Genomic DNA, 23,522 nt, shown 5'->3' with positions numbered 1-23,522 from the left:
CAATTGTGAATGGGAGTTCACTCATGATTTGGCTCTCTGTTTGTCTGTTATTGGTGTATAAGAATGCTTCTGATTTCTGCACATTGATTTTGTATCTTGAGATTTTGCTGAAGTTGCCTATCAGCTTAAGGAGGTTTTGGGCTGAGACAATGGGGTTTTCTAGATATACAATCATGTCATCTGCAAACAGGGACAATTTGACTTCCTCTTTTCCTAATTGAATACCTTTTATTTCTTTCTCCTGCCTCATTGCCCTGGCCAGAACTTCCAACGCTATGTTGAATAGGAGTAGTGAGAGAGGGCATCCCTGTCTTGTGCAAGTTTTCAAAGGGAATGCTTCCAGTTTTTGCCTATTCAGTATGATATTCGGTGTGGGTTTGTCATAGATAGCTCTTATTATTTTGAGATACGTCCCATCAATACCAAATTCATTGAGAGTTTTCAGGTTGAAACGTTGCTGAATTTTGCCAAAGGCCTTTTCTGCATCCATTGAGATAATCATATGGTTTTTGTCATTGGTTCTGTTTATATGCTGGATTACATTTATTGATTTGCATGTGTTGAACCAGCCTTGCATCACAGGGATGAAGCCCACTTGATCATGGTGGATAAGCTTTTTGATGTGCTGCTGGATTCCGTTTGCCAGTATTTTATTGAGGATTTTTGCATCAATGTTCATCAAGGATATTGGTCTAAAATTCTCTTTTTTGGTTGTGTCTCTGCCAGGCTTTGGTATCAGGATGATGCTGGCCTCATAAAATGAGTTAGGGAGGATTCTCTCTTTTTCTATTGATTGGAATACTTTGAGAAGGAATGGTACCAGCTCCTCCTTGCACCTCTGGTAGAATTCGGCTGTGAATCCATCTGGTCCTGGACTTTTTTTGGTTGGTAAGCTATTGATTATTGCCTCAATTTCAGAGCCTGTTATTGGTCTATTGAGAGATTCAACTTCTTCCTGGTTTAGTCTTGGGAGGGTGTATGTGTCGAGGAATTCATCCATTTCTTCTAGATTTTCCAGTTTATTTGTGTAGAGGTGTTTATAGTATTCTCTGATGGTAGTTTGTATTTCTGTGGGATCGGTGGTGATGTCCCCTTTATCATTTTTTATTGCCTCTATTTGATCCTTCTCCCTTTTCTTCTTTATTAGTCTTGCTAGCAGTCTATCAATTTTGTTGATCTTTTTAAAAAACCAGCTCCTGGATTCATTGATTTTTTAAAGGGTTTTTTGTGTCTCTATTTCCTTCAGTTCTGCTCTGATTTTAGTTATTTCTTGCCTTCTGCTAGCTTTTGAATGTGTTTGCTCTTGCTTTTCTAGTTCTTTTAATTGTGATGTTAGGGTGTCAATTTTCGATCTTTCCTGCTTTCTCTTGTGGGCATTTAGTGCTATAAATTTCCCTCTACACACTGCTTTGTATGTGTCCCAGAGATTCTACTATGTTGTGTCTTTGTTCTTGTTGGTTTCAAAGAACATCTTTATTTCTGCCTTCATTTCGTTATGTACCTAGTAGTCATTCAGGAGCAGGTTGTTCAGTTTCCATGTAGTTGAGCGGTTCTGAGTGAGTTTCTTAATCCTGAGTTCTAGTTTGATTGCACTGTGCTCTGAGAGACAGTTTGTTATAATTTCTGTTCTTTTACATTCACTGAGGAGAGCTTTACTTCCAACTATGTGGTCAATTTTGGAATAGGTGTGGTGTGATGCAGAAAAGAATGTATATTCTATTGATTTGGGGTGGAGAGTTCTGTAGATGTCTATTAGGTCAGCTTGGTGCAGAGCTGAGTTCAATTCCTGGGTATCCTTGTTAACTTTCTGTCTCGTTGATCTGTCTAAAAGTCTCCCATTATTATTGTGTGGGAGTCTAAGTCTCTTTGTAGGTCTCTAAGGACTTGCTTTATGAATCTGGGTGCTCCTGTATTGGGTGCATATATATTTAGGATAGTTAGCTCTTCTTGTTGAATTGATCCCTTTACCATTATGTAATGGCCTTGTCTCTTTTGATCTTTGTTGGTTTAAAGTCTGTTTTATCAGAGACTAGGATTGCAACCTCTGCCTTTTTTTGTTTTCCATTTGCTTGGTAGATCTTCCTCCATCCCTTATTTTGAGCCTATGTGTGTCTCTGCATGTGAGATGGGTTTCCTGAATACAGCACACTGATGGGTCTTGACTCTTTATCCAATTTGCCAGTCTGTGTCTTTTAATTGGAGCATTTAGCCCATTTACATTTAAGGGTAATATTGTTACACGTGAATTTGATCCTGTCATTATGATGTTAGCTGGTTATTTTGCTCGTTAGTTGATGCAGTTTCTTCCTAGCCTTGATGGTCTTTACAATTTGGCATATTTTTGCAGTGGCTGCTACCAGTTGTTCCTTTCCATGTTTAGTGCTTCCTTCAGGAGCTCTTTTAGGGCAGGCCTGGTGGTGACTAAATCTGTCAGCATTTGCTTGTGTGTAAAGTATTTTATTTCTCCTTCACTTATGAAGCTTAGTTTGGCTGGATATGAAATTCTGGGTTGAAAATTCTTTTCTTTAAGAAATGTTGAATATTGGCCCCCACTCTCTACTGGCTTGTAGAGTTCCTGCTGAGAGATCCGCTGTTAGTCTGATGGGCTTCCCTTTGTGGGTAACCCGACCTTTCTCTCTGGCTGCCCTTAACATTTTTTCCTTCATTTCCACTTTGATGAATCTGACAATTATGTGTCTTGGAGTTGCTCTTCTCGAGGAGTATCTTTGTGGCATTCTCTGTATTTCCTGAATCTGAATGTTGGCCTGCCTTGCTAGACTGGAGAAGTTCTCCTGGATAATATCCTGCAGAGTGTTTTCCAACTTGGTTCCATTCTCCCCATCACTTTCAGGTACACCAATCAGACGTAGATTTGGTCTTTTCACAAAGTCCCATATTTCTTGGAGGCTTTGTTCGTTTCTTTTTATTCTTTTATCTCTAAACTTCCCTTCTCGCTTCATTTCATTCATTTCATCTTCCATCACTGATACCCTTTCTTCCAGTTGATCAAATCGGCTACTGAGGCTTGTGCATTCATTACATAGTTCTCGTGGCATGGTTTTCAGCTCCATCAGCTTCTTTTAAGCACTTCTCTGCATTGGTTATTCTAGTTAGCCATTCGTCTAATTTTTTTTCAAGGTTTTTAACTTCTTTGCCTTAGGTTCGAACTTCCTCCTTTAGCTCGGAGTAGTTTGATCATCTGAAGCCGCCTTCTCTCAACTCGTTAAAGTCATTCTCTGTCCAGCTTTGTTCCGTTGCTGGTGAGGAGCTGTGTTCCTTTGGAGGAGGAGAGGCGCTCTGCTGTTTTAGAGTTTCCAGTTTTTCTGCTCTGTTTTTTCCCCATCTTTGTGGTTTTATCTACCTTTGGTCTTTGATGATGGTGATGTACAGATGGGGTTTTGGTGTGCATGTCCTTTCTGTTTGTTAGTTTTCCTTCTAACAGACAGGACCCTCAGCTGGAGGTCTGTTGGAGTTTGCTGGAGGTCCACTCCAGACCCTGTTTGCCTGGGTATCAGCAGCGGAGGCTGCAGAACAGCGGATATTGGTGAACAGCAAATGTTGCTGCCTGATCATTCCTCTGGAAGTTTTGTCTCAGGGGAGTACCCGGCCCTGTGAGGTGTCAGTCTGCCCCTACTGGGGGGGTGCCTCCCAGTTAGGCTACTCGGGGATCAGGGACCCACTTGAGGAGGCAGTCTGTCCGTTCTCAGATCTCCAGTTGTGTGCTGGGAGAACCGCTACTCTCTTCAAAGCTGTCAGACAGGAACATTTAAGTCTACAGAGGATTCTGCTGCCTTTTGTTTGGCTATGCCCTGCCCCTAGAGGTGGAGTCTCAGAGGCAGGCGGGCATCCCTCCCCCAGCCTCGCTGCCGCTTTGCAGTTTGATCTCAGACTGCTGTGCTAGCAATGAGTGAGGCTCCATGGGTGTAGGACCCTCCGAGCCACGCGTGGGATATAATTGCTGGTGTGCCGTTTGCTAAGACTGTTGGAAAAGCAGTATTCGCATGGGGGGGACCCGATTTTCCAGGTGCCATCTGTCACCCCTTTCTTTGACTAGGAAAGGGAATTCTCTGACTCCTTCTGCTTCCCAGGTGAGGCAATGCCTTGCCCTGCTTCAGCTCACGCTCGGTGCGCTGCACCCACTGTCCAACACTCCCCAGTGAGATGAACCTGGTACCTCAGTTGGAAATGCAGAAATCACCCATCTTCTGCGTCGCTCACGCTGGGAGCTGTAGACTGGAGCTGTTCCTATTCTTCCATCTTGGCTCCACCCCCTTAAAATGTTTTATTTGGGAGGAAAGAATTGCAGTTCACGGCATACATGCAGATTGGCTGGTCTTTAAGTATGTCCAAAGAACAAAGAGAAGGTTAGAGGTTTCATAAGAAGGAGAAATATTACATATTGCTCTTTGAGAAATTTCACTGGCACTAGTAAGATGTTGAGGAGTTGGCAAGTTCTGATTGGTAAGTAATAGCAGTGGGCAAAACCAGTCTTAGGATTGCAGCAGGTCATTTACTGTATTTCAGTTGGGTATGACAAGAATGACCCGGTTCATATGATCGGTTTTTACAAGTTCCCTTTTTGGTCAAGCTCTTTCTCTGAAAGTGTTGTTGATCAACCATGCTGTAGTTAGGCTTAATTATCCCTCAGCACCAGAATGGATCTGTCCCAGTTGTCTCTGTCCCATCTTGCGCGGAAGATATGTGGGTCTTTGTCAGGGACCCAAACCACAGTAAAGTAACAAAAAGGCCAGAAGGAAAAATCTTCCCAGAATGGGTTTGTCTGTGGTCTAGTATTGATTTCCATCTAATTAGTCCATGGGCATGAGCAGTCATCTTGAAGTGTTGAGTTAACTTTATCCTGTTAGGAGAGTTGGCATCACAAAGATTGGAGAGGCAATAAGAGCAAAGTTTAAAAATTATAATACAATTATAATATGATAAATGATTAACAACAATACAATACAATTAGTTTCTACAATGATTTTGAACTCACAGCCGAAGCCTAAGGGCAATAAACTAAAATCTAAAGACTGTGGAGGAAACTGGGTGAGACGTGTTGTAGCCATTGAGTCGCATTTTATGACTGGGTTGAATTAAAGAAGAAAATGTCAACTGACAAAAGAAATCACCAATACAACTTGACCAAAAAGCTGTGCTAGGGTTATTGTCAAAGTTGCCTAGAGCAATTACTTATTGTGAAATGTGAATTATAGCATTATCCTGCCAAATGAAAAAGGTAGCATTGAGGAGGGGAGGAGTCTCATTCTGATATGGAGTCTCGTTCTGACACCTTAGGATAAGCTGTTTACAGTGTGGAAAACATCCCCTTCTTATTTTGGTTTGCAGTTTAAATGTCTCTGGTTATGGCATCAGGAAGCTTGGTGAACTTTCTTTGTGGCTCACACATGAGGCATGAAACCTGCTCCTTAAAATATATCTAGTTTCAGTGTATCAGGCTTTAGGAACAAAGCAAGTCTCATTTTAGTAATTTTATTTAAAAAAGAAAGCTGTATTTGAAGAATTCTAATTTAAGACCTAGGCTGGTCTATAGGCAGATAACAAGAATTCAAAAACAATGTACAGAGTTACAACCCGATAACCCTATTCTTATATGTCAGACCAACCTGACCAACATGGTGAAACACTGTCTCTACTAAAAATACAAAAATTAGCTGGGTATGGGGGCACATGCCTGTAATCCCAGCTACTCAGGAGGCTGAGGCTGGAGAATCACTTGAACCTGGGAGGCGAACGTTGCAGTGAGCTGAGATCACGCCACTGCACTCCAGCCTGGGTGACAGAGTGAGACTCTGTCTGAAAAAGAAAACAAAATGAATGTAAGATTTTATGGTGTAATGGTGAGCACTCTGGACTTGGAATCCAGAATTAAAAATCAAAACATCTTGCAATTTTATTAAGAGCAGATCAATACTTCAAAAACATCTTTTTTATTTAAATATAGGGAACCTTTTTTTTAGTTTTTTACTAATGTATTTTGAATATCAAAACTCAATTATTAGAAAGGTTATAAATAATTACCTTTTAATTGTAGTCAACTTGATCACACACAACATTACTTTCATAAATTTCCCTTTCACAAGCCTTTCTGTGACTCACACAGACCATGCATGACATGCCTTAAATATTCTGCTTTGTCTTCTGCCTCCTCCTTCTTAAATAACTCAGTCATTTTATTTTAGGACAAAAATTTACCACACAAGATTCTTTCTCATTCAAAATTAGTCTCTTTTCTTTGCAACCTTCCTTACCAAAAATTTATCTTCATATCTATAACTTTCTTCACATCTTTCTCTCCTACTTACCAGTTCTTTTATATCTTGTTTCTATTTTCTTGCTAGATCTATATTTTACAACCACCTTTAAATAGCCTCTGAATTAGACAAAACATTTTTTTCTCAATAAATATATTTCATGTCTTTCTTATAATTCTTATTAAAAACATATTTTTATATTTTATGTACAGAATGTTATATGTTAATTAAAATTTTTAACTCTCAGTTAACCTTGAATTTTAGTAAAACTCTAGGACTGAAGATCTTTAATTGTCTGTCATGTATCAATATTTTGAACGAGAACCAGTTTATAATTTGAAGCCTTAATTGAAAATGACCCAGTCGTTTAATGAGTACCTATTAATTAAACATGACCTTAAGATTTCAAATCACATGAAAAATTTATTCATAGACATTTGTCCAATTTATGTTTATCTGCTTTATTAATTTTTAATAGCTTACCTAAATTACCTATAAGAATTGAGATATTAGACAAAGCTAATTATCATTTCAAGTTTTTTCTCTATTAATAATTTTTTAGCCTGTAAATATCAATTGTTTACCTAAGCAAGAACCCTAAAGTTAAATGCATGGTGTCCTGTCCATAACTCAGAAAATATGGCTGTTTTGATTAAATTAGCAATACTAAATTAATTCTATTCATCAAGTAATTGCAGGAAGATCATTTTGTTTTAGGCTGGGTTCATAGCCTTATGATCTGAAAACATATAGAAAAAGCAAAATATAAAACTGTCTGATAAGTAAACCCAGGCAAAAAAAAAGTATGTAGACAATTATGAAGACATTTTACATTTTATTTCATTAACAATTTTATTTTTATTTTATTTTATTTATTTATTATTATTATTATTATTTTTTTTTTTGAGATGGAGTCTTGCTCTGTCACCAGGCTGGAGTGCTGTGGCATGATCTTGGCTCACTGCAACCTCCACCTCCCAGGTTCAAGCGATTCCCCTGCCTCAACCAACTAGTTTACCAAAGATTTACTTAAGTGACATGAACTTTATAAAATGTGTTAATTACTGTATATTTTATATGAGTGCTCATTTATTGAAATCAATCAAAATAAAATTTCTTAAGAGATTTCTGGCTGGCTACATCAGATTTTATTATGTAAACAGAAGATACAGTGTAATACACGTATATATATATAAATACATCTAGATAGACATATATACATACAAATGAAGATCTTGTAGTTTTTATTTTAGAATTTTGTCATGGGATAGTAATACAAACTCACTGGTTTACAAATGATGGTTGGATCCAAATTATTTTTTGGAAAGAAAGGGATAAGGCTAAATTTTAAGATCTTTTTTTTTTTTTTGGACAGTCTCACTCTGCCACCCAGGCTGGAATGCAGTGGCATGATCTTGGCTCACTGCAACCTCCACCTCCTGGGTTCAAGCAATTCTCCTGTCTCAGCCTCCCGAGTTGCTGGGATTACAGGTGTGTGCCACCATGCTCAGCTAATTTTTGTATTTTTAGTAGAGATGGGGTTTCACCTTGTTGGCAAGGCTGGCCTTGAACTCTTGACCTCAGGTGATCCACCCACCTCAGCCTCCAAAAGTGCTGGGATTACAGGTTTGAGACACCACGCCTGGCCTATCAGGCAGTCTTATGAAGGCTGTCAACCAAATTTGGGGTAAGGCAGTTTGACTAGGTTGCCAATATACTGAATAGGACAAAGAATAATGTGACTAAATTATGTCAGGAGGCCTAAAAGATAAGTTATTTTATTATAGCAGAGCCTGTACCATATTTTCCTGGTCTTTTTTTTTTTTTATACTTTAAGTTTTAGGGTACATGTGCACAATGGACAGGTTAGTTACATATGTATACATGTGCCATGTTGGTGTGCTGCACCCATTAACTCATCATTTAGCATTAGGTATATCTCCTAAAACTATCCCTTCCCCCTCCCCCCACCCCACAACAGTCCCCAGAGTGTGATGTTCCCCTTCCTGTGTCCATGTGTTCTCATTGTTCAATTCCCACCTATGAGTGAGAATATTCGGTGTTTGGTTTTTTGTTCTTGCGATAGTTTACTGAGAATGATGATTTCCAATTTCATCCATGTCCCTACAAAGGACATGAACTCATAATTTTTTATAGCTGCATAGTATTCCATGGTGTATATGTGCCACATTTTCTTAATCCAGTCTATGATTGTTGGACATTTGGGTCAGTTCCATGTCTTTGCTATTGTGAATAGTGCCGCAATAAACATATGTGTGCATGTGTCTTTATAGCAGCATGATTTATAGTCCTTTGGGTATATACTCAGTAATGGGATGGCTGGGTCAAATGGTATTTCTAGTTCTAGATCCCTGAGGAATCGCCACACTGACTTCCACAATGGTTGAACTACTTTACAGTCCCACCAACAGTGTAAAAGTGTTCCTATTTCTCCACATCCTCTCCAGCATCTGTTGTTTCCTGACTTTTTAATGATTCCCATTCTAACTGGTGTGAGATGGTATCTCATTGTGGTTTTGATTTGCATTTCTCTGATGGCCAGTGATGGTGAGCATGTTTTCATGTGTCTTTTGGCTGCATACATGTCTTTTTTGAGAAACGTCTCTTCATGTCCTTCGCCCACTTTTTGATGGGGTTGTTTGGTTTTTTCTTGTAAATTTGTTGGAGTTCATTGTAGATTCTGGATATTAGCCCTTTGTCAGATGAGTAGGTTGCGAAAATTTTCTCCCATTTTGTAGGTTGCCTGTTGACTCTGCTGGTAGTTTCTTTTGCTGTGCAGAAGCTATTTAGTTTAATTAGATCCCGTTTGTCAATTTTGGCTTTTGTTGCCATTGCTTTTGGTGTTTTAGACATGAAGTCCTTGCCCATGTCCTGAATGGTAATGCCTAGGTTTTCTTCTAGGGTTTTTATGGTTTTAGGTCTAACATTTAAGTGTTTAATCCATCTTACATTAAATTTTGTATAAGGTATAAGGAAGGGATCCAGTTTCAGCTTTCTACATATGGCTAGCCAGTTTTCCCAGCACCATTTATTAAATAGGGAATCCTTTCCCCATTGCTTGTTTTTCTCAGGTTTGTCAAAGATCAGATAGTTGTAGATATGCAGCATTATTTCTGAGGGCTCTGTTCTGTTCCATTGGTCTATATCTCTGTTTTGGTACCAGTACCATGCTGTTTTGGTTACTGTAGCCTTGTAGTATAGCTTGAAGTCAGCATGATGCTTCCAGCTTTGTTCTTTTGGCTTAGGATTGACTTGGCAATGTGGGCTCTTTTTTGGTTCCATATAAACTTGAAAGTAGTTGTTTCCAATTCTGAGAAGAAAGTCATTGGTAGCTTGATGGGGATGGCATTGAATCTATAAATTACCTTGGGCAATATGGCCATTTTCACGATATTGATTCTTCCTACCCATGAGTATGGAATGTTTTTCCATTTGTTTGTATCCTCTTTTATTTCATTGAGCAGTGGTTTGTAGTTCTTCTTGAAGAGGTCCTTCACGTCCCTTGTAAGTTGGATTCCTAGGTATTTTATTCTCTCTGAAGCAATTGTGAATGGGAGTTCACTCATGATTTGGCTCTCTGTTTGTCTGTTATTGGTGTATAAGAATGCTTGTGATTTTTGTACATTGATTTTGTATCCTGAGACTTTGCTGAAGTTGCTTATCAGCTTAAGGAGATTTTGGACTGAGACAGTGGGGTTTTCTAGATATACAATCATGTCATCTGCAAACAGGGACAATTTGACTTCCTCTTTTCCTAATTGAATACCCTTTATTTCCTTCTCCTGCCTAATTGCCCTGGCCAGAACTTCCAACACTATGTTGAATAGGAGTGGTGAGAGAGGGCATCCCTGTCTTGTGCCAGTTTTCAAAGGGAATGTTTCCAGTTTTTGCCCATTCAGTATGATATTGGCTGTGGGTTTGTCATAGATAGCTCTTATTATTTTGAGATACGTCCCATCAATACCTAATTTATTGAGAGTTTTTAGCATGAAGGTTGTTGAATTTTGTCAAAGGCCTTTTCTGCATCTATTGAGATAATCATGTGGTTTTTGTCTTTGGTTCTGTTTATATGGTGGATTACATTTATTGATTTGCGTATATTGAACTAGCCTTGCATCCCAGGGATGAAGCCCACTTGATCATGGTGGATAAGCTTTTTGAGATGCTGCTGGATTCTGTTTGCCAGTATTTTATTGAGGATTTTTCCATCAATGTTCATCAAGGATATTGGTCTATAATTCTCTTTTTTGGTTGTGTCTCTGCCAGGCTTTGGTATCAGGATGATGCTGGCCTCATAAAATGAGTTAGGGCAGATTCTTTCTTTTTCTATTGATTGGAATAGTTTCAGAAGGAATGGTACCAGTTCCTCCTTGTACCTCTGGTAGAATTCGGCTGTGAATCCATCTGGTCCTGGACTCTTTGGTTGGTAAGCTATTGATTATTGCCACAATTTCAGAGCCTGTTATTGGTCTACTCAGAGATTCAACTTCTTCCTGGTTTAGTCTTGGGAGGGTGTATGTGTTGAGGAATTTATCCATTTCTTCTAGATTTTCTACTTCATTTGCGTAGAAGTGTTTGTAGTATTCTCTGATGGTAGTTTATATTTCTGTGGGATCGGTGGTGATATCCCCTTTGTCATTTTTTATTGCGTCTATTTCATTCTTCTCTCTTTTCTTCTTTATTAGTCTTGCTAGCAGTCTATCAATTTTGTTGATCCTTTCAAAAAACCAGCTCCTGGATTCATTGATTTTTTTGAAGGGTTTTTTGTGTCTCTATTTCCTTCAGTTCTTCTCTGATTTTAGTTATTTCTTGCCTTCTGCTAGCTTTTCAATGTGTTTGCTCTTGCTTTTCTAGTTCTTTTAATTGTGATGTTACGGTGTCAGTTTTCGATCTTTCCTGCTTTCTCTTGTGGGCATTTAGTGCTATAAATTTCCCTCTACACACTGCTTTGTATGTGTCCCAGAGATTCTGGTATGTTGTGTCTTTGTTCTCGTTGGTTTCAAAGAACATCTTTATTTCTGCCTTCATTTTGTTATGTACCCAGTAGTCATTCAGGAACAGGTTGTTCAGTTTCCATGTAGTTGAGCAGTTTTGAGTGAGTTTCTTAATCCTCAGTTCTAGTTTGATTGCACTGTGGTCTCAGAGACAGTTTGTTATAATTTCTGATCTTTTACATTTGCTGAGGAGAGCTTTACTTCCAACTATGTGGTCAATTTTGGAATAGGTGTGGTATGGTGCTGAAAAAAATGTATATTCTGTTGATTTGGGGTGGAGAGTTCTGTAGATGTCTATTAGGTCTGCTTGGTGCAGAGCTGAGTTCAATTCCTGGGTATCCTTGTTAACTTTCTGTCTCGTTGATCTGTCTAATGTTGACAGTGGGGTGTTAAAGTCTCCCATTATTATTGTGTGGGAGGCTAAGTCTCTTTGTAGGTCACTCAGGACTTGCTTTATGAATCTGGGTGCTCCTGTATTGGGTGCATATATATTTAGGATAGTTAGTTCTTCTTGATAAATTGATCCCTTTACCATTATGTAATGGCCTTCTTTGTCTCTTTTGATCTTTGTTGGTTTAAAGTCTGTTTTATCAGACACTAGGATTGCAACCCCTGCCTTTTTTTGTTTTCTATTTACTTGGTAGATCTTCCTCCAACCTTTTATTTTGAGCCTATGTGTGTCTCTGCACGTGAGATGGGTTTCCTGAATACAGCACACTGATGGGTCTTGACTCTTTATCCAATTTGCCAGTCTGTGTCTTTTAATTGGAGCATTTAGTCCATTTACATTTAAAGTTTATACTGTTATGTGTGAATTTGATCCTATCATTATGATGTTAGCTGGTTATTTTGCTCGTCAGTTGATGCAGTTTCTTCCTAGCCTCAATGGTCTTTACAATTTGGCATGATTTTGCAGTGGCTGGTACCAGTTGTTTCTTTCCATGTTTATTGCTTCCTTCAGGAGCTCTTTTGATCTTCAGGCCTGGTGGTGACAAAATCTCTCAGCATTTGCTTGTCTGTATTTTATTTCTCCTTCACTTATGAAGCTTAGTTGGGCTGGATATGAAATTCTGGGTTGAAAATTCTTTCCTTTAAGAATGTTGAATATTGGCCCTCTCTTCTGGCTTGTCGAGTTTCTGCTGAGAGATCTGCTGTTAGTCTGATGGGCTTCCCTTTGTGGGTAACCCGACCTTTCTCTCTGGCTGCCCTTAACATTTTTTCCTTCATTTCAACTTTGGTGAATCTGACAATTATGTGTCTTGGAGTTGCTCTTCTCGAGGAGTATCTTTGTGGCATTCTCTGTATTTCCTGAATCTGAATGTTGGCCTGCCTTGCTAGATTGGGGAAGTTCTCCTGGATAATATCCTGCAGAGTGTTTTCCAACTTGGTTCCATTCTCCCCGTCACTTTCAGGTACACCAGACAGACATAGATTTGGTCTTTTCACATAGTCCCATATTTCTTGGAGGCTTTGTTCATTTCTTTTTATTCTTTTTTCTCTAAACTTCCCTTCTCGCTTCATTTCATTCATTTCATCTTCCATCACTGATACCCTTTCTTCCAGTTGATTGCATCGGCTCCTGAGGCTTCTGCATTCTTCACGTAGTTCTTGAGCCTTGGCTTTCAGCTCCATCAGCTCCTTTAAGCACTTCTCTGCATTGGTTATTCTAGTTAGCCATTCGTCTAAATTTTTTTTAAAGTTTTCAACTTCTTTGCCTTTGGTTTGAATTTCCTCTTGTAGCTCGGAGTAGTTTGGTCGTCTGAAGCCTTCTTCTCTCAACTCATCAAAGTCATTCTCCATCCAGCTTTGTTCCATTGCTGGTGAGGAGCTGAGTTCCTTTGGAGGAGGAGAGGCGTTCTGCTTTTTAGAGTTTCCAGTTTTTCTGCTCTGTTTGTTTTTTCCCCATCTTTGTGGTTTTATCATCTACTTTTGGTCTTTGATGATGGTGATGTACAGATGGGTTTTTGGTGTGAATCTCCTTTCTATTTGTTAGTTTTCCTTCTAACAGACAGGACCCTCAGCTGCAGGTCTGTTGGAGTTTGCTGGAGGTCCACTCCAGACCTTGTTTGCCTGGGTATCAGCAGCAGAGGATGCAGAACAGCGGATATTGGTGAACAGCAAATGTTACTGCCTGATCATTCCTCTGGAAGTTTTGTCTCAGGGGAGTACCCGGCCCTGTGAGGTGTCAGTCTGCCCCTACTGGGGAGTGCCTCCCAGTTAGGCTACTCGGGGATCAGGGACCCACTTGAGGAGGCAGTCTGTCCGTTCTTAGATCTCCAGCTACGTGCTGGGAGAACCACTGCTCTCTTCAAAGCTGTCAGACAGGGACATTTAAGTCTGCAGAGATTACTGCTGTCTCTTTGTTTGTCTGTGCCCTGCCCCCAGAGGTGGAGCCTACAAGGGCAGACAGGCCTCCTTGAGCTGTGGTGGGCTCCACCCAGTTTGAGCTTCTCGGCTGCTTTGTTTACCTAAGCAAGCCTGGGCAATGGCGGGCGCCCCTCCCCCAGCCTCACTGCCGCCTTGCAGTTTGATCTGAGACTGCTGTGCTAGCAATGAGCGAGACTCCGTGGGCGTAGGACCCTCTGAGCCAGGTGCAGGATATAATCTCCTGGTGCGACGTTTTTTAACCCCTTCAGGAAAGCGCAGTGTTAGGGTGGGAGTGACCCGATTTTCCAGGTGCCCTCTGTCACCCCTTTCTTTGACTAGGAAAGGGGACTCCCTGACCCCTTGTGCTTCCCGAGTGAGGCAATGGCTCGCCCTGCTTCGGCTCGCACACAGTACGCTGCACCCACTGTCTGGCACTCCCTAGTGAGATGAACCTGGTACCTCAGACGGAAATGCAGAAATCACCCATCTTCTGTGTCGCTCACGCTGGGAGCTGTAGACTGGAGCTGTTCCTATTTGACCATCTTGGCTCCAGGCCCATTTTCCTGGTCTTAAGTCTCTGTCGTTGAAGATCAAAATGTTGCTGTTCCTTTTTAGTATGAAGAGAATGTCTTTTACATGGAAATTTTTTCTTTGCTTTAAAAAAAAAACAGCATGAAGATCAAAGTGATTTTATTTCATTTCTGCTGGTTTGCAAGTGTTCTTCATAGATATTATGTCAGACTAGCTAAGGAGTTTTAGAGAAGTTTTGGACAAAGAGAGTTTAGCTTAGAGAAGGATAAAGAAAAGAAATTGTGAGAAGGATGGGGGGAGCTCTGGAGAGAGAAGAGTTTCAACTAGTTTTAAGACAGTATATTCTAATGAGGCAATCTTTGAGTTTTGAACAATTTTTTTTTAGCCTCAAGGTATCAGTGAGCTATCATATCTTATTTGAAATCCATGATTTTATAGTCATGGTATTTTAATTCAGTTTTAAGAACGCAGACTCTTTAACTAATCCCTGCAATATTTGAACATGTTACCAGCTGGAATCCCAGAAAATATGTTGGCATGCCTTTGAATTTTGAGAGCCCTGTTTTGTGAATGTTCTGGTCTAATGTCAAATACACAAAAGCCAATTAAACACAAGTGCTGAATGCAAAAAGTCCAAATAAATGCAAACACAGACAGAAAATAAAGTATATATTTACTAAGAAGGATGATAAGCCATGTCTTCAACTGAGGGTAAGAGAAAATATCCCATCACCAAGGCCTGAGCCCAAAGGGAGCCTCCCAGCTCTGTCCTCTGGTTCCTGCCCACTCCACTAGGATGATGTATTTTAACCATGACCACCTTTCCCAGTTGCCCTACCTGGAAAGCTGCAAGCCGTGGGGGCAGAGGAACTGCCCACCTTGGTCCTGGGCCTTTGTATGAAGGGTTGGGGGAAGGAACCACCAATTCACTGTCTTATGAAACACAGTGTTGCTGCTGGTATTTCAGTGTTATCTGAAGGACTTACTCAAGTACCAGCATTGTTGCAAACACTAGGCATTCCCACTGTGCACACACTCACATTCACACACACAACTGTGACCTGTCTAAGGGCATACACTGTTGCAGTCATCTTAGGATAACCCTCAGGACCCTGCATATAACAAGCATATACAGAGGCTTGCTGGGTGAAACAGCTCTTTCATTTAAATCAAGACAACAGGTGTTGACAACCTGCTCTGCATTCTGTTGGAAAGAAACATACTAGTTTTAAAATTCAGGCTAAAACCTCTTTTTCAGAACAAGGTAGAACTAATAGTAATTATTATTATTCCCAGCCCTATACTAGATATTTTATATGTATTCTCTATGGTCCCCTTAGCCTCCTGCAAAGTGAACAATATAATCCCTAGTTTTACATCAGAAAGCTGAGGCTAAGAAGATAAAGCGACTTGACTAACATAACTCAAGTAGAAAGTGTTGAGAGCCAGGATGTGAGTTGAATTCTTCCCTGCTCTAAAAATTCTCACTGCCTCCTTAAACGTCTCCATTCCGTTCTTGCTGCCACCATCCACATGCAGTGACAGCTGTGGTATAGTGAATGAACTTTAACTTGAAGATCAGAAACAGAGGGATATTGACATCTTCCAACATGTGAAAGGTGACCAAGTGGCCCACTGCTAGGAAATGCAATGTTCGGAATCATACTCTCTCGACATAGTTTGTAATAGGATATTTTGTAAGTCTGTGTTTAACTGTTTGGATATTTACTTGTGGGATTATTTGATTAGTGCCTGTCTCCCCTTTTGACATTGAGCTCCTTGAGGACAAAGAATATGACTGTTTGGCTTGCCAGAGGATCCCCTGCTCCTAGGCATGGTGGCTGGTACACTAGTGGGCATTTAATACACGTATAATGAATGAATGATACCTGGGACTCACCACTTTTACTGACTGTGAGCTTGGGCAATATAAATATACAGTATATACAAAAATATAAATATGTGATCTCAAGTAAACATCACAAGGAACCACAAGATGGGAATTATTATCTCCATTCTATAGACAGAGAAATTACTATGCATTAAGTAACTCACCCAAGTGCGCCTGAGCTGTGCTTTGATCCAAGGCCCATCTGGCTGGCTGCAGTGCACAGCACCCTGGATGCCTTAATAATCAATTTTCCCAGGCAGGGGAAGGTTTGAGCTGAAGACACCACAGTTGCCTCTCCTGGACATGCCTCCACAAGCCCATGCTGCACCACTAACTCACATCTGTGCTTGTTTGCAGGCTCAGGAGGCAGCAGGGACAGGGCAGCCAGCTCTTGGACACCGACAGCCGAGCTGGAGGCCAGGCCCAGAGCAAGCTCCAGGACGGGTGCAACAACAACCTCCTCACCCACACTTGCACCCGCGGCTGCAGCAGCTAAGCCCACACTTGTTGCTGCTCAACAGGACTGCACTCGTCTCTGCCCTGCCCACCCAGAGCCCCTCTTTGTGCCCTGATGGTCCCTGTCTCACCCCTGAAAACATCAGATGCAGAAAAAGCCCTGGACTTGGAGCTGGGAAGCCTGGGTTCTGGTCCCATCTCCATGACTGACTCACGTGTGACCTCAGACAAGTCACGCCCTCTCTGTGCCTCAGTTTTCTGCATCTGCCAAAGGGGTTAAACACTTCTGCCCCACTTCAAATTACAAGATTATGGGGAGAACCCAATTAGGTAGGAAACATGAAAAACCTTTGATATTTATAAAATCATTTTTACGTGCAAAATATAACCTTAATATTTGAAGTGACCCCCATTTCCCAAAGCAATTAAACCGTCATGACTTTGCAATTTGGCATATCCTAGCTTGTTAGAGGGCACTTTCGAAAAACACAGCCCTGACAGCAAAATAAAGGTCTGATATGTTGGCCCCTTCTATGGAAACAACGCTGCCAAATCCTGGAGCAAAACCTGAAGTGTCTTCATGTGCATTCTCTGGCAGGCCACAGTCCTTCTGAGCTTGTAAGATGGTGCAGCATGCAGACCAGCCTTGTCCCCAAGGTCTCAGCGCTGCGGTCTCACTCCTCCCCTCATTTAAGAAGACTATCCTTACCTTTTAGTTTCAGCAGTCCTCACCACCACCATATCCCCAGTGCTGGGATGGCACACAGGTGTCCATTCAGATGAGAGTCGGGTCACTGAGCGTTGGTTACTCCTGCAGAGTGTAATCAGCACCCCATCCAACTGGCCCGAAAGCCCAGACCTGCAGCAGAACTCTCCAACTCTATCAGCTTTCAGGGTTTTCTCTGCTGGGAAGGGTGTAAAATCAGCTTGTCAGATTCTTCTTACAGAGAGTACCCAGGTCCAGCTCCCTATTTATACATTAGGAAGCATGGGCGCTTAGAAAGTTTATTTCAGAAGGAAAATGGGTTCACACAAAAAGCAAACTACATTCTGATCTGCTCAGGGAGAAGCTTGCCTTTGAACTGGAAGATGTTGGGATGAGCAGGGAAAGCTTAGACTTTGGAGTCAGGTTTGTGTTCAGAATCCAGCCCTGCTGGTTACTAACTGGGAGACCTTAGGCAAAGCATGCAATCGCTCTGAATGGCAGTTTCCTCATTTTTAAACAGGGATAATAAAACTAACATTGCAGGGGAGTTATAGGGTTAAATAAGAGCCTGTGTGTAACCCCAAGCATTGGATGACTCATTGAATGGCCTTTTTTGTGAGCATCATCATCATCATTATTTAGATACTTTCTTCCTTCACTCACCCAGCAGGTCAGTTTTCTGTGCAAACAAGCCTCCTGTTTAGGATTCTTCCAAATGTTCTTCCTGGAGTCTTTGATATTTGTTACATCCTGCTGAAGTTCGATTGTGTTTTTATTTTTTCATCCGACTTCCATTTTCACTTTTTACATGATTACTCAATCCTTGGGGCTGTCCATGTCATCTCTTAGATTTCTTAAAAGACATTTTAATGTATGGTTAGGTTTTATATTTTTATTTTTTAAAAAAGAAATAGTCAGTTTTCCTCCTTTGAACCGAGGCTATTTCTGGATTGTGTGCTCCTTGTCAGTTGACTTGTTTTGCACACTTTTCTTTACTTCATGTTCCCATCAACAACCGTCCTGCTCCCCACCTCCCCCAGGAAATAAGGGGCCTGCTCCTCTCCTCACTGTGACCCTGGAGGCTCTTAAGATGTTTTTTTTTATTGGGCTGAGTTCACGAATTAGGGGCAGGAGCTGGAAGTTGCCCTAGGAACACCAGATTTCCTGGTTCTGTTCAAGCTGGCATTTCTTGTTTGGAATAAACTATTTCTTGGACATTCCTTCTCACCACTTTGTTCTTAATTCAGGGTTGGGTGGGATGGGCCACATTCCTCTTAGCGTGAAGAGACTCAAGTTTAATTAGAAACACAAAAATGGGCATGGTTGGTGGTGTGGACACCAAGCCAATGATGGAATCACTTTGATTGGTGGTATGGACACCAAGCCACAGATGAAATCAAACTTAGCTTGGCAATTCAAGGCTCTATCTAACTTGATCACAATCTACATGATTATTGTTACTATTTTGTATTTCCTAAGGTACCATCTATTCACTAAGGAAAAAGTACAGAAAATTCTTCATCCAGAGAAAGACACTCTTTAACATTCCCTCAAATTACCACTCAAACCTTCATACAGCACACACACAGGTGCAAATGAACCAGTATTTTCCTTTCCATACAGACTTCTTGATTTTCTACTTTCCTGCTTTCATTTGTCCTGTCCTCTCTACTGGGGATGCCTTTCAGCTCTCATCTGCACTTGTTAAAATTCCCCTTTCTCAAAGGCCAATTCCATTTCTCCCATGATGTCTTCTGGGGCTTATGGCACCACCCACCCAAGCTAGATGCCACCTCCTCCATGAACTCTCGTGCACACTTGCTGTCACTCACGGCTCTGCTTGCTGACAACTGCACCAACATCGCGTTACTCTCGCCCATGCCTCACCCTCCTTACCTTCAGGCTCCCTCAAAGAAGCCGGGTCAGATTCACATCCATCTCCTCATCCCATCCTCCTGTCCTGACAGTGCCTGGCTCCTAAGGAGCAATCAACAAACTCTCTGCTTAGGGACGACTTACTTTTGGCACCCTCCTGTCTTCTTCCACCTGGCTCCACGGTCACTTCCCAGAGCTTTTTCCTCTGCAGGTCCCAGTGTTTTCCCAGGGGCTACCCTCCAGTGGCATGCCCAGTCCCCATTCACCCCCTTCAGAACCACCTTTCCATGATCTCCAAGTTCCAAATGAGTTTCGCCCTTCCCTCATCCGAACCCCGCCTCCCAGTAGAGCACTGGCAAGAAAGCAATCTGATTAAAGAAATCCATTCCCATGCAAGAATTTGTGTTAGGATTTACCTTACGAGTGGAAATTCAGGTGCATCAGGGCCAGCTGTAGACCAGTGGGTGCACCAGGACATGCTGACAATACCGAGTCAGGGTCCACGCTGTGAGTAGCAAGGATCTAGAACTTCTGCCTGTGGTCAAACCAGCCGTGCCTGTTGACTTCTATATAATCTGTGGTTGTTCTCTTGCTACAACTACAGTGCTGAGCAGCTGCAACAGAGACCCTGTGGCCTACAATGCGAAAATATTTACCACCTGGCCCTTTAGAGAACAAGTTGCAGAGCCCTGATCTAGAAGACACATCTGGGACACTTAAGTGCGTAGATAGATGGCAAATGCACATTTGCTTCGCTCACCTGCAAAAGCCAGGGGGTCCCACAGCTTGGCAATTCAGTCCTGTGGGTTCCTAGGGGGAAGAATTTGCAGGGCAATGTATGGTCGATTTGCCCTCACCAGTTGACCCTTGAGCTTTTTCTGAACTAGAGCATTAACCAATGACACTTCCCAGGTCAGTATTATTAAAAGTCTCTGTATTAGTCTGTTCTCACATTGCCATAAGGAACTATCTAAGACTGGGTAATTTATAAAGAAAAGAGATTTAATTGACTCACAGTTCCATAGGCTGTACAGGAAGCCTGGCTGCGGAGGCCTCAGAAAACTTAGAATCATGGCAGAAGGCAAAGGGGAAGCAGGCATGTCTTACATGGCTGGAGAAAAAGGAAGAATGAGTAAAGGGGGAGGTGCTACATACTTTTAAACAACCAGATCTTCTGAGAGAACTCACTATCAGGAGAACCACCCCCATGATCCAATCACCTCCTGCCAGGCCCCTCCCCCAATATTTGGAATTACAATTTCAAATGAGATTCGGGGCCGGGTCCCGTGGCTTATGCCTATAATCCCAGCAATTTGGGAGGCCAAGGTGGGCAGATCACCTGAGGTCAGGAGTTGGAGACCAGCCTAGCCAACATGGTAAAACCTCATCTATACTAAAAATACAAAAAAATTAGCCGAGAGTGGTGGCGCACACCTGTAATCCCAGCTACACAGGAGGCTGAGGCAGGAGAATTGCTTGAACTCAGGGGATGGACATGGCAGTGAGCCGAGATCACACCACTGCACTCCAGCCTGGGTGACAGAGTGAGATTCTGTCTCAAAATAAATAAATAAATAAATAAGTAAGATTCAGGTGGGACATAAATCTAAATCATATCAGTCACCCTCTTCTTGTGACCCTCCTCCCATGTAACCAGGCCCTCCCAGAAGTCCTACACAATCTCTGCTTCATGTAGTTTGGTTTCCATGGCACTTGTCACACTGCCCAGTTGATGGTTTTGTGTCCCACTTCTCCCCACTGCAGGCTGTGGGCTCCATAGGGTGGGCTATGCACAGGCAGCCCCCAGCACAGAGCTGCCTCAAGGCCGGTCCTCAGTCGATATAGAAGTTGCACAGACACGCTCACCCCAGCCCCCAGCTTGAGCCACGTTTAGCAAACACCCGTCACTTTGATGATTCAGCCCATGCACTGTGCCTCTCCTGTGGCATCATTTGCTATCTGTCCCCTTTCCTCTTCCAATCTCAAACATGAAATCATAGCACAGTCTCTTCCATGTTTAATTAGCGACTGCCACAAAGAACAGATATCTGTTTCTTCCTGGGTGATCACAGACAAACATGATTAATGCATTTCCCTCTCGGTGTCTCTGCATTTCATGTTTATCCCCTGCCTCTCTCAACACATGTTTTCTAATTCTTTCCACCCAGCAGGGAGAGTGGTGAGTCACACATGAACCTTTTCCAGGCAGCATAGCTACCATACTTGCATCATCCTAATTCTAAAAATCGATTTGTGCAACCACCTTCTGTGCTTAATTCAATAGCATTTTCTAAATAGAAATTAATTTCACACATTTCTTTAGTCTGAATGTTTGTGTCCTTCTAAATTTAATATGTTGACATGTCAACCTCCAGGGTGATAAGATATTGAGAAGTAGGGTTTTTGTGAGGTGATTGGGCTATGAGAGTGGAGCCCTCATAAACAGAATAGTGCCCTAAGAGGTCCCAGAGAGCTTTCTGGCCCCTTCTACCATGTGAGGACACAAGGAAAAGGTACCAAAAAGTGGATCCTGCCAAGACACCAAATCAGCCACAATCCTGGACTTCCCAGCCCCTAGTACTGTGAAAAGCAAATATCTGCTGTTTATAAACTACTCAGTTTATGATATTTTGTTATAGCAGTTTAAACAGACTAAGACACACATCATATTTTTAATCAATTCTTGACAATTGAGAGTGAGGTTGGGAAGTTCTCTAACAGAGTTTTGGCCAAGACCAAGAGAAATCTGAGTCCTGCCTGATCAATCAGCTTTCTCCATCTTTCTCAAGGCTCTCTTCTGTTCCCCACACCACACCATGTTCCCAAGAGAGTTAGGGAAACTGCAAAATAGGAATCAAAATGACTATATCAGTATTGAAGCCCCAACATATGACCCGGCTAGAAGGTCAAGTCAAAGCAAGAAGCACAATATCAAAGCCTTAGCAAGGTCCTGGAATCTTCCCAAAATTTCGCCTTGGCACCAGCAGACTCAAGGGTGCCAAGCACAGCAGCCCAATCTATTAGTAATAGTGACCCCATCAATGGCTCAGGTTCAGACCTGTCAGAAGGGACATTTCTCTTTCATTGTGGGAGAAATTAGTAAGGGTGCAGACATGCCTGGCAGAGGAAAATGTGCAAAGATTCCCTTTTTCTTTGTATTACTAAGCTGTCAGAGAGTCCTGCTCTCTCACAGAAACCAAAATCAAATAAACTCAGAATGTATTCACTTGCCTTCCAGACATCTTATTCCATAGAATTTCCCCACTCACTCTTTGTGGTCATGACAAGAATGTATTGGTAGATATGCTTTTCTATCCTCTGAAGTATTAGCCCCAGAGCCCTCCAAGCCTCCATCTTGGAATGTTACTAAGGTCTTGACACTGGCCCACCTGCCAGCACAATAACAGGGTGACCCAGAGAGGGGAGGTACCTTGGTGTGCTCAATGAATGCCTCCTTTGTCAAGACCAGCAAGTTGGAAAAGAGATGATGGAGGATGCATTCCAGGCAAAGAAGACCAACAGGCAAAGGGCCCTGAGTTCAGAGTTACCCTCAGTTCTTCCAAGAACAGTAAGGAGGCCAAGGTGCTGGAACTTAGTGAGTTGAGTGAAAAGTGATAGAGGCGGCCGCTCAGCCAAGCAGGACCAGATTATGGAAGTCCTAGGGAAACCCGTGGAAGAGTTTGGATTTGTGTGATGAGATGCCCTTGAACTGTTTAGGGAGGGGAGTGGCTACTGTGTAGACAAAATACAAAGGGGTAGAGGTAGGGACAAGGGCAGAAACTGGGAGGATACCAGTTGGATGGATGATACAGCAATCCAGGAGAGACACCATTGTGGGGTGGCTCAGGGGGGAACCCTGAAGATGTAGATGGATCACTGATGTAGAGCACATCACAGTGAGCTACCACTACATCACAGTGGCTCTCAAATAGATGGATTTGAGACATTTCTGGAGAACTTGAAGGTTGGATTCGGGTGATAAAGAAAAGAAGCAGGACTTTAGAGTCAGACTGACCTGGCTGTGTTACCTTGGACTAGTAATTTGAGATTTCTGAGCCCCAGTAATAATATGTTAGAAAACCACATGCAGATTAAATAAAATCATGTATTTCGAGCTCCTATTGCCTGACATGCAATATACACTCTGTGAGACGTATCCTCTCCTCTCCATCTCTTTTGCAAGAGCAATAAAAGCTTTAGAAGCTTTGGGTTGAGCTCTTTTCTCCTATCTGCTTCTCTTCTTAAGGAGTTGACTTTCTCTCTGCCCAACACCCATACACTGCCTCTTCTTCCCCTTCACCCCCTGATTCCCACACTTTACCTCTCAGACAAAAACATCAGCCTTGCGGAAAGGAGATCTTAGTAAGAGTCTCTGCTGAGGTCTTCTGAAAAGATTGCTTGTTTGCAAG

General features: G+C 41.9%; 1 protein-coding gene and 1 long non-coding RNA gene across 6 annotated transcripts in view; one reads left to right on the top strand and one right to left on the bottom strand.

Moving 5' to 3' along the window:
- STK32B (serine/threonine kinase 32B) overlaps window positions 1–18,458 on the top strand; it is a 435,418-nt gene extending 416,960 nt beyond the window's left edge. For 4 of the 5 annotated variants that reach the window (XM_024245627.3, XM_024245628.3, XM_024245630.3 and 1 more), the window contains one exon: window positions 16,434–18,455. In XM_024245627.3, the coding sequence (XP_024101395.3) occupies window positions 16,434–16,572 (139 nt within the window). In that variant the 3' untranslated portion in view covers window positions 16,573–18,455. 5 annotated transcript variants of the gene reach the window in all.
- On the bottom strand, window positions 17,864–22,981 carry LOC134761255 (uncharacterized). The gene is made up of 3 exons (XR_010139594.1): window positions 19,530–22,981; window positions 19,135–19,215; window positions 17,864–18,091 (listed from the first exon to the last, which is right to left on the bottom strand). It is a non-coding gene; the product is annotated as an uncharacterized LOC134761255 (long non-coding RNA).
- Between the last annotated feature and the right edge of the window lie 541 nt (window positions 22,982–23,522).

The sequence above is a fragment of the Pongo abelii genome, chromosome 3 (genome assembly GCF_028885655.2).
Source record: "Pongo abelii isolate AG06213 chromosome 3, NHGRI_mPonAbe1-v2.0_pri, whole genome shotgun sequence".
NCBI classification, from domain to species: Eukaryota; Metazoa; Chordata; class Mammalia; order Primates; family Hominidae; genus Pongo; species Pongo abelii.
This window is presented reverse-complemented; position numbering and strand designations above follow the sequence as displayed.